Below are 11,624 nucleotides of genomic sequence, written 5' to 3' on the forward strand. Positions count from 1 at the left end.
ACAGAAGGTTAATACATTTTCTAGAAAACGAATGGATTAAAAAAATCAGGCACATCAAAGAAAAGTGTTTTGCAAAGTTGCAGATAGAAAATTATTCCCAGAGAGATGTTTCCCACTGTGGAATTGCTCCCAAAAGACTTTGGTAGGTTTTCTTTTAAGATAACCTAAAAAATAAAGTTAGAGTTATAAAGTGATTTGCCTAATTCTTGAGGGTTTTGTTTTTTAATCACATATGTGGCTGTAGTTTATAAGCCTAGTCGAAAATTGGATCCCAAATTATACCAGCAAGTGTTTTTTTGTTTGTTTGTTTTGTTTTTTTTGTAGTATGAAGTGCAGTTCGTGACTCAAAAAGTTTGAAAAACTGGACCTGTTTTAAGGAATTCTTCTATATTCCAAAACATACATTTCAAAACTTCCCTCAAATGTTTTCGGTACTCTTGAATTATGACTGAATATTTTTTCATAGACATTATAAGGTTATTAAGCTGGCTAGTTCCATCAGAGTCTTGAAAAAGCTGTCCATTATTTCAGTACCCTCACCTCAGAATACTGGTGGTCTTCCTCATAGCTTGTTCTGAGGTACAAGTAAGCAAACACGCATTCAATGTTTTGAAACATAAGAGGCATGATACAAATATAAACTCTTATTTTTCTGCCCGCTGTCGTGGTGGACACCTGTACTCCCAGCTACTCAGAGGCTGAGGCAGAAGGATCCCCTGAGGCCAGGGGATCGAATCCAACCTGGGCAACATAATGAGACATTTGTCTCTTAAAAAAATAAAATTTCTAAATAAAATAAACTATTCTTTTTCTGCCCTGTTATCATCTTCATAATACATTAATTCCCTGAGGCCAAAGACTCTATCTTATTGTTCTTTTAGTACCAGGACCAGTACTGATAGATCAAGGAAACGTTACCCAAAGGATGAACTACTCTAAAACAGACCAGTCTCTAGCATCTCATATTCCTTCTCAGATTTTGAAATGGAGAATTAACTATTGTCTTCTAGTTTAAAATAAAATATCCACATGCTAAAATATATAGGATAATATGTGGTTTGCTCTGTCTTCATCTGTCCACTGTCCACAGGCACCTCCGTAAATGGTACATTCCAGTAATTACAAAAGAGATTTACTGACCTAGAGACCTGAGTTTGATAGCAACAACTGGGTGAGGGGTAATTGGGGAGGCGCTGGGTGTGTTAAGGGACTGGGAAGGGGGACTGGGAGTCTGTATCTGTTTAATAAAACAATGGCATGTGTTCAAAGATTTTTTCTTAATCACAAGAATAGTAGAGGAATGATAACAGACTTCTCCAAATCTTTCTGCTGTTGATAAATGTTGCTGTAATCAGCATGCTGTTGATCATTCTGATTCAGCTTAATAGTACACTAAAATCCTTGGGAGTGTTAGCATTTTTTTTTTCCTGCTTTGATTTACTATGTTTTTCCAATCATAACAGTAAATAGCCATAACTTCCTACCCCAGTCTAGAGTGCTGGTTCTCAAACATTTTCGACTGCTTCCACAGTAAGACAGATTTTTAACGTAACAACCAAGAACAGAAACACACACCTCCACACAAACACAACTGAAACAAAAATTGCACAAGACAATATTTACTGTTACTATGGGTGACGTACTCTGTATTTTTCTATTTTATTTTGTACTTTTCCAATTGTGGTAGAGACTCAATAAATTGATTCATACTTCAAGAGTGTGTTGCAACCTATTTAGAAAATGCTAACCTACAATGTTCTTCTTTGTGAAGGTATTCATAAATATCACTTCTATGTGATTGCACATTAAATTAACCCAAAATTCTAGACTTTGTTTTTTCTGCAATTTGTTTTTCAGTTGATGTGACTTGTTACAGGATTTACATTTGAAGTATGTCTAGTGACGTTTACTACCTGGAATGAGGAAAACAAGCATTTTCAAGAAGCAGACATTGGTACAGGTTCCTTTCACACTAGTCCTTGTATCCAAAACAAAATGGGAGGTTAAGGATAATTAAGTTTTATACAGAAATCTTACTGTATTTGCAATGATGTTTCTGAAAATTCCCCTTTTGCGAGATTAAATACACAGCTTATGAAATAAAAATCCTCAGGTATACATTAGAGATTCACAGGGGTTATAGTGCATTTCCTATCACTTCCAATGTCCTTCCAATATTTATTTATTTATTTGTATTAAACAGCTCTTATATTGAGAGTGATTCACCAAAAGATCTTGAGAATTTGGCATTCTTACTTCCAAAATTTATGGAAAATTCTAAGAGGGCAGTCAGCATAGTATGTATTATAAAATTATTAAATGTTACATATGGAACACTTATTTTCTAGGCTCATAAACACATACGACATAACAAATAAAGACATAAACATATAAACATAAAGAGATAGAGAGGCCATGCAGAGGACTCTCTGACCTACCTATAATATTGCTTATACAACTAAAATTCAGTCACTTACTCTCTCAACAATATGCAACATATTGAACTCTTTGAAGCTGCCTGAGTTTATGTTATCTGACATCAAACAAGATGTTTAATAAATATGGACTTCTGATGAATATAGTCCATAAAGAAGAGAAAGCCACATATTCCTTCCGAATGTGACTACAGTGACTTTAGCAAATCAAATGGAAAAGTTCTAAATTTTCTTAAGGAATTAAAAAATAAATTCAAAAATGATATAAATATTTTGGTCTATTTCAAAATTAAGAAAAAAGTCAATCCATGCCCATTATAAATATAAAAAATTAGTTTCTCAAACTTGCTTTACAGATAATATTTTATAAATATTGCTCAAAGTTCTAGCATATATACATATATATATATATACACACACATATGGAAACACACAAACACACAAAACAGCATTTAAAAATACATGCACAGAATGAGCAAAAGGTATTATCCTTCACCCTAACAGAGTTATCTGACTGGTCTGTGATTATATGGCACATAAAAATATTGATCAATTTAGATTTTTATTCAAAATCAGTATTTAATGTATTAAAGACAAAGGCATAAGACAGTGAATTTCCCTTTGTTCACACAAAGTCTCAAACTTATTGTTGCAATATGTTTTTGGATTTTTTTAAGACGTCACTATTAAGTCTAATAGGTACTAACCGCCTCTTTAAGAATGGAATTCCTGGTGACTCAGACATCCATTAGTAGCACATTCCTGCATTAATACTATTTCATACATTTATTTTATTTTCATGCTATTTTTCCGCATATGAGAAAGAAAAAGACTCAAACATAAAATGTACAACAAGTGGAACAAGCAGTGATTGGCTGACACCCCACGGCCAAGGGCAGGCTCCAGCAGGTTTCGGAGTAGAAAGGTCATCACAGTATGGTGCATAATGGAGCATCATATTAGAGTGGAATTCAGCCAAACACAGTAATGTATGGATGTAGACGCATCTGAAAGAAGGAAAATAAAGATTTATGCAGGTAAAAAAAAAATCGATAAAAAAATTTTCCCCAATGTCTTATGCCCAATTGGAAAGCTATAGTAGAGATTTAGGAGCAGAGAAAAACTTTAATGCCAATTTTGTGTTTGTAAATAATAAATACGATTGGGGGTGGGGGAAGTTAACTTGTCAGAGGAATCCTATTTGGGAGTTTTAATAGCTTTTTGTTTGTACACAGCATTAGAGTTCAATACAAACATCACTACATTCCTGAAAATAAACCTTTATTCTGCCTTTAAAACATTAATTCACCAGAAGTGATAATTAAGATTAGTTTTAGTGGTTTCAGCTAAATTCTTCTTAGAATGTGATTTTTCCCACAACACTAATGCTAAATAAAGCACTGTGTAATGTACCGCAAAAGAGTCACTGCTTTAGAAAAGATTCTAAGGATTTTTTTAAAAATAAGAAAAGCAAAGCTTACTCTAGATGTATGGGAACAGCTCTTACTATTTCTTTAGAGTCATAGTAAATAAATGAATGGGAAACCTTACCATAGTCTAGAAATCGGTTATATACTCCTTATACATAACTATTTTAAACAAAATTCGTTATATTATACTAAATCTCCTACGTAACCTCCATCATCACACCCTCCCAGGAAAGAAAAGATGTTAAAATGTCTAATGGAGTAGATTGCTATGATGAAGTAATGTCTTTGTCACATGATATTTAGTTTTAAAAATAGTTCAGATTTTATGTTTAAAATTAATAGATTCAATAATTTATATTTTGTCACTGTGCAAATTTAGAATCTAGTACACTAGATTGGCTAACTGCCTACTAAGGAAGCAATCCAACTGAAAACTAACAAAATGGATTATTCTTCTAAAAACTTGCTAGAAAACAAATTAAGAGAAAACATTCGTGCATGACTGTGTGTTAAGGATGCTACCAGAAGAAAATGTATGTGCGAAGTTGATAAAATGCGAACAAGCCCAGAAGCCAAAAGTAATTATCAGTATTGATGGAAAAGGTAAAAGATTATCACAATTAGAATGCATAAAATGTTTCATACATAATGTGTGGAATGTTTTAATTCTTTTCTATTTAAGTGAATTTTTATTGAAATATACTAAATGCTAGGAAGGAACTTATGTCTGTTATCACTGTTGTGCTAATATTAAAAATTCTGTCAACAGAATATGCGTTCTTAACCATGTTAAGATGCTTTACTCTATGTTATCAATTACAATCTTACATGAGGGAAAAGAATTATTAACTTCTTTTAAAATTCTGTAAATTTTGAATTATATTTTCCTAGATAATTTTACACAGAAGAACTGGAGCCTAAAGCAGAATTATAGTCTATTGTAAAGATGTCAATCTTCATAGCCAAATATATAGTCATAAATAAGTAAGTAAATTTCAACAGATTTCTACTGCAATTGAAATACAGAGAAAGTTACAGAAATTCAGTTTTTTCCCCCCAAAGGTGATATGATCAGATAAACAAGAATACTGGACACTACATTCCATAACTTGGACTCTAGTCCACATTATATCCCCAATAATTTTGTAATCCCAGTCAAGTCACTGTTTCATGCTGGGCCTCAGTCTCCTCTTCTATTAAAATGAGGGGACTGTTTAACACCTCGTAATTCTAAAATGTGATGATGTTAGTGATTTTAGGTACAGTCATTAAAATGTTGATTATAGTATATTTTATTTCAACATTGTGTATGTTTAAGTTCAAATATTTTCACATGTTAATCTATAAACATCATGACTAAATAAGACTAATACAGCTATAAATGGTATGCACGAATATGTGTGTATATGTCTCTGTGTGTACAGTTTGTGATATAAACCTTGTTCATGCTTTTCCACATATGAGATATGTAATTACTCAAAGATAGATAAGAAAAAATGATTTTGCTCTATTTATTGTACTAGGTGATTTATTAAAGTATTTAAACTGATTTTGTGTTCTTAAAGCTAAGTCATTAATTGGTTTAGGATAAGTTTTGGATAAGGTTCAAATAATCATGAGGACTTCCATAGAAATTGGCAAATTCATCGCTGATCAAATCAATGGATGACATTTTCCTTATTTCATAGACATCCAGAGATCCAGATAATGTTGCTTTACTAGATGAGTAAAGACACAGCCTAACTTCCATCAGCTATTAGTCTTTTGCTTATGGTATCAGGCCAAATGTAACAGAAATTTCACCATATGCAGATTCATTGTGCCTTATGAAAACATCCTTGGTTATAGACAAGAGAAACACAAAATTATGCTTACAGAATAAGCACTGGAAGCTATGGTTGGCATCACTGTGTAGATGCATTTCCACTAAAGAATATATATATACTCTCTCTCTCTATATATATATATGTATATATATACACATACACACACACCCACACACAAAAACGTAAATGAATTGATATTTAGTTTTCTTATTGCTTAGCAAGTCAACCATTTGCTTCCAAAATTGAAGCAATTATAAAGATAAGTTCTCCCATATTTTTTCACTAAGTATACAATGAATATATTGAACATAATTTGATCATTAAAGAGAACATTATGAAGACAAACTGTGAAACTGTCACTGAAGTTAATGTAAATTATTTGTATTTCAGGATCAGCTGCAAATGGATTTTAAAATGGATGTTTATTCAAGCTAAGTTCTTGCCAAAAATAAATTACCTTACTTTCCATTTACTAAATACAATAAAATTTTTACTTGTAAGTGCATTATCTAAATAACAGCATATCAAGCATAAGCTCAATAGAATTCGAGAATAATAAGCAAAATAGTAACTGTACTTTTCATACTATTACTCTTTGGGGGGATTACATTATTTTAAAAGAAAACTGAAAAATGCTTAGCACATAGTAAAATACCTAAGACTTAAACAGAAAAATAGAACGCATTTGCCTTTATGTTATGAATGAAAAGCACATTTGTACTTCTAGTTCACAAAAGTTTAACAACCACCAAGACTAGGTTTACCAAGGAAGAATGAAACAGAAAAGTGGATACTTAATCTCAGTAATGCTGTCAATGATCCACATTTTGCTCAACTAAACACATTATTTAGTTGAGAGCAAAGGCTTTTGTTTGAAATGCAAAGGTATGAACTATGAAAGCTTGGGCTACATCATCAGGGTGTTTTTCTAAAGTGTGAATTTTGGAAATAATTCCAGCAACTCTACCACACACATCTCCTAGAGTCTGCCAAAGAGTAACTATAGAAGCTTGATTTGAATGCCTCTCAAGTCTGTGTAAACAAAACAAAAAGTAAGAGGTTAAGGGAGAGTATTATTTTCAAACTTCCATTTCTACAAAGCTGTTTAACCTATTATAATGAAAACAACAGGACTTAGGTACAACACTTTAAAATGTCTAATTTTCATAAAGATAACATTCTTAAGAAACATCACTTGAATTTTTTCACAAATAAAGAACTGCAATAAGGCAATTCAGGAAAACTATAAATAAAATGAAGGCTTTATGTAAAATGAAATCTCAATTTTTAAATTAGACCCTGCTATATGGAATTGAAAGAATACAACGGTCTAATTTTACCTTAGATAAATCCATTTATCAAAAGAAGGAAATTACCGCGAAAACCTGTATTCTTTTTTTTTTCTTTGATTAAATCAGGTTTAATCAAAGAAAATATATTTTGGCAGTTCCGTAAAAATTAAAGTGCATATATTTTAAAAAATAAAAATAGGAAATTATCTACTTATGGCATAAACAAAAAGCAGAACAAAAAGCATTCTATTTATGTCAGATGTCAAAACGGAATGTAACTTTGTAAATGGATCCCTTGTCTCCTGACAGTAATATTGAGAAGATGAAGCATATCCATTACTATTACTAATTACATTAAGGGGAATGTGTTTCATTTGCCTTTATTTCATTTTAGGTCAGCTATTTACTTGTGATTAAAAGTGTATACTTCTTTTGAATACCTAATGACAGAAAAGTTTTCCAAAGTCACTTTTGGCAAACTGTGTGATTCATTCCAATTGCTTTGAGGGTTTTCTCTTTTGGAATATGGACTGCTTTACTCAGTTAAGAGGCTAACACCATATATTAGTTTATTTATAAGCATATCACTTTGCCTTTCAAACAGGATGCCAACAGTCTTGATATTAGCTGTTTTAAATATTCAAGAACATAGAGCTAACCTCATCTGATGAGCCAAATGAAGCTTAAGTGACAGCACAGAACATATGAACTGTTTGCATAAAATATCGGTAAAAGTGTCACTTGATATGTCCGCTCAAAAGCATAAGATTACACAATTCAGAATGCAAATGCTATCCAGCCACAGGACAGAAGTACCATTAGGATAAGAACCGAGATGTAAATATTCTGCAGACAGAGCTCTTCACACTCCTTTGCATTACGTGTTACTATTTTCTAGAGAAATGTCTACAAATCTCAATTTATTTTGGGGTGTTTATAAGTAATCTGTAAAAAGTGCTACCATTTTAGCTAGAATCTTCCTTGTTTACAAAACTGATAAAAGCACCAAAACAGTACAAAAATCAGCTTCTAACTCCATGTAACACAATAATACAACAGATATAAACACTCCACTATGTTAAATGTTGGTTTAAAATAAATAAATAATTCAAATTCATATACACCAAAGGACATATTTTCAAAAGCCATTTAATGCAAATGTAGTTCCAACTGGTGTTTTCTCGGATTGCATTTGTTATTAGATATAAAAGCATATTCAGACTGTTCCTCCTTATCTGAATAGCTACGGTAAAGTACTATACATAGAAAATATTTATTTCAAAAACTAATTTCAGCAGTCATGAAAGCAATAAAGAATTAATATCTCTTTCTATAACATCTTCAATGAGGCTTTAAAATAACTTTTTCCTTTGCCTCAGTTCTTCTCAGATTCCACATTCCACATGCAAAGCATATTTAATAGAAATTAGATTGACAGTCATAACTGTGTTTCTTGAGATGGGTTCTGACAGTAAGAAATATGTAATGTTTTATTAGCTGAGGTTGCTGTACCATGAGACACAGCCCTTTCCAAAAGATCTTATTTATGTGTGGCAAACTTTGGTGGGTATACAAAGTAAACTTTCTGAGGATTGTATATCACACAAGGAAAACTTTCAAAAATAAATTTCAGTTTTGCTTAAGTTCCACCTCACAATATATGTATTTTTTACTGTTTCTACATTTCACTGAGAAACAATTATGTCAAATATTCCACATAATCTTTACATTCTCAATATATCATAATGCATGCCAAAAGAGTCTTGCAGACAGTACATCAATCATGAATACTTTCATTACTTGGCTTAAATAATAAATGGCTCATGCAATGTATTTTTGTTTGCAAACTTTCAATACCAAACAGGAAGTATGCAAATGGTGACTGCATATCATTATCGAATACTAATTGTTATAGGTATCAATTATTATAGATATAAAAGATTGGAAGTGGTGTTTTGCATGACATTTGCATATCAGTAAATATTTTAAACCAGCATTTTCATCAAAGTAGTCAGTATTTCAATATCTCAGACTTAGTACTACGTCTGCATGATTCAGCATCTATTTATCTGTAAAATCCTACATTGTAAATAACATAGCTAAAACTTTTATGGTATCCAATTTGCATAGACACCAGTAGTAACTTTAGAAACTTCTTCTCTGGATGCAATTATCCACTTAGTTGCCACAAAAGAAAAATAATTTCAGGTGAAAACTGACCATCTAAGTAATACATACATATTTATTCTGGAAACAAAAAATGTAGTATGAATTAGGGATGTCAAGTGCAAAGAGAACTACAAAACACTGCCTACTCTGAATACTTCCTTCAGTAGTTCAGTGAACCTTAATTCTAACTTGCAAAATACAGTGGTACACCTCTTGCGGATGGCCTTTGCTAAATTAATGGTGCAAAAATTAACATTAAATTCCTACTGTTAAAATTTTAATAACTTTAAAAACGAGAAGACAAAACCTTACAGAAGATAATCTGTCTCAGGGTTATTAACCCTCCCAGGGATGTTTAAATATATTTGGGATACATCTTACCTGTTTGCTGTACTTGTTATTGGTTTGACAGCTGTACTCAGAGCAGTGATCTGATCCAATTGAAATGTTGTCTCCTGCTCCCACAAATGTGTTGGCTGGTGGTAGATCTTGTACAGCCTGGTGCTTTTTTCCTGCAGTTGGTGACTGGGGATGAAGCTGAACAGTAGGCAATGGGGAACTAGATTTGTAATGCCTTGCCAGGTCAGGACTGCCAGGCCCACCATTAACGGATCTGTATCGCCCCATGCTTGGGCTATCTGACAGCTTCTCATTGACACTATCATACCTCTGTCCATTTGGTTTAGAAGCCTCTACAGTGACAATGCTGCTGTAGAGAGGCTGCTTAGATTTTTTGTTTTTCTTGTCCTTTTTAGGCTTTTTAGATTTGTCATGCTGTTGGGGTGTAAAAAAGTCTTCGTGATCTTTTTTGCCAGCTTCATAGCCATTTTTAGTTTTGGACCTGCAGTACCTTGCCATCACTACAATTAAGATGATTAGAATCACCGTCATAATGCCAGCAACCACGCCAATGACAATACTGAGTCTCTGTTTGCTAATTTCATAGCTTGGGTCGCCAGCTATATCCTGGGTGAGTGGGGTGTGCAAACTTCTAGCTATCTGGGAGTCAATCACAGTTGCATTAGAAACACTTTCATTGACAAACACATGCACCAGAGTCGTGGTGGACTGGGAAGGCTGCCCACTGTCATTCACTTGCACCACCAACCTGTGCAAGCCATAATGCTTTTGGGTGAGTTTTCCCACTAAGGAAACCACACCACTAGTGGGATCAATTTCAAACAGCTTGAAGGGATTCCCTCCCACAATGCTGTAGTTCAGGTCTGCATTGATGCCATCGTCACTGTCTGTTGCCAACACTGTAGCTACTACTGTCCTGACATTACTCGAAGGTGGCAGTAAAGTGTAGGAAATGTTTTTGGGAAGGGTAACTGTGGGAGCATTGTCATTTTCATCCATCACAAACAGCGAGACTGTAGCTGTGGCAGATCTGGGAGGATCTCCCCCATCCACAGCCTTGACTCTGAAAGTGTATGTGGTCTGATGTTCCCGGTCAAAAGACATTGTGGAGTAAATGGTCCCCGTGTCATTTTCAATAGAAAAAATGTTATTGTTCTCCTCTATGTACAGACTCATCTCTGCATTCCGCCCCTTGTCAGCATCCATCACGGTGACCATCCCCACAGGGCTGTTGGGCTGCAAGTTTTCTTTCACATAAAAGGTGAAGACGTCCTGCATAAACTTAGGGTCATTGTCATTCTTATCAGCCACCTGCACAATCACCGTAGTGCTGCCCTGCAGCACGGGGATGCCTTTGTCTCTGGCGTTAACTTTAAACTCATACCTGTCAGTCTGCTCGCGGTCCAGCACCGTATTGACCAGGATGTCCCCAGAATCGGGATCGATGGCAAAGATCCCCATCACAGAGGAGTCCAGGGAGTAGGCGATCTCAGCGTTCTTTCCGCTGTCTGCGTCTGTCGCCAGCACTGTGGCCACCCTCTCGCCCGGGATGTTGTTCTCAGGGAAGTAAACCTCCACCACCGACTGGCCGAACACAGGCGGGTTGTCGTTCGTGTCTCCCACCTTCACAATCAGGGAGTTGTTGCTCGAGAGGCTGGGGCTGCCTGAGTCCACCGCCACGATGACCACGTTGAACTCCCGGGTGGTCTCATAGTCCAGAGGGGTCGAGGTGTGCAAAAAGTACTTTTTCTTGTTCTGGTCGCCCTCGGTGTCGCTGGCTGGCTTGAGCTGGAAGGGCACGTCGCCCACCACGGTGCAGGTGACCACCCCGTTCTCGCCTTGGTCTCGGTCGGACACCTGCACCAGAGCGATGGGGGTGTCGACCAGAACGTCCTCGGCCACATTGGCCACCCCGTCCTTGAGGGGGATGCGCCCAATCTTGCGGATTTCAATGGATGGCACATTGTCATTCTCGTCTTTGATGTTAAGGACTACGGTGGCCTTGTCGGTCTTGGGGGGCTGCCCACGGTCGCGGGCCATGACCGTGAAGCGCAGCTGGTTCACCTCCTCGCGGTCGATCCGGTGCAGGACGCTGAGCCAGCCGGACGTCTC

At 35.3% G+C, this 11,624-nt stretch overlaps 1 protein-coding gene across 1 annotated transcript in view; it reads right to left on the reverse strand.

Moving 5' to 3' along the window:
• The window catches only part of PCDH7 (protocadherin 7), a 431,401-nt gene extending 419,820 nt beyond the window's left edge, over positions 1–11,581 (reverse strand). The window contains exon 1 of the mRNA XM_011949144.1: positions 9,534–11,581. Within this exon, the coding sequence (XP_011804534.1) occupies positions 9,534–11,552 (2,019 nt within the window). The 5' untranslated portion in view covers positions 11,553–11,581. The remainder of the gene's footprint in view (positions 1–9,533) is intronic.
• Between the last annotated feature and the right edge of the window lie 43 nt (positions 11,582–11,624).

Source organism: Colobus angolensis, unplaced genomic scaffold (assembly GCF_000951035.1).
Source record: "Colobus angolensis palliatus isolate OR3802 unplaced genomic scaffold, Cang.pa_1.0 Scaffold29, whole genome shotgun sequence".
In the NCBI taxonomy this organism is placed as follows: Eukaryota; Metazoa; Chordata; class Mammalia; order Primates; family Cercopithecidae; genus Colobus; species Colobus angolensis.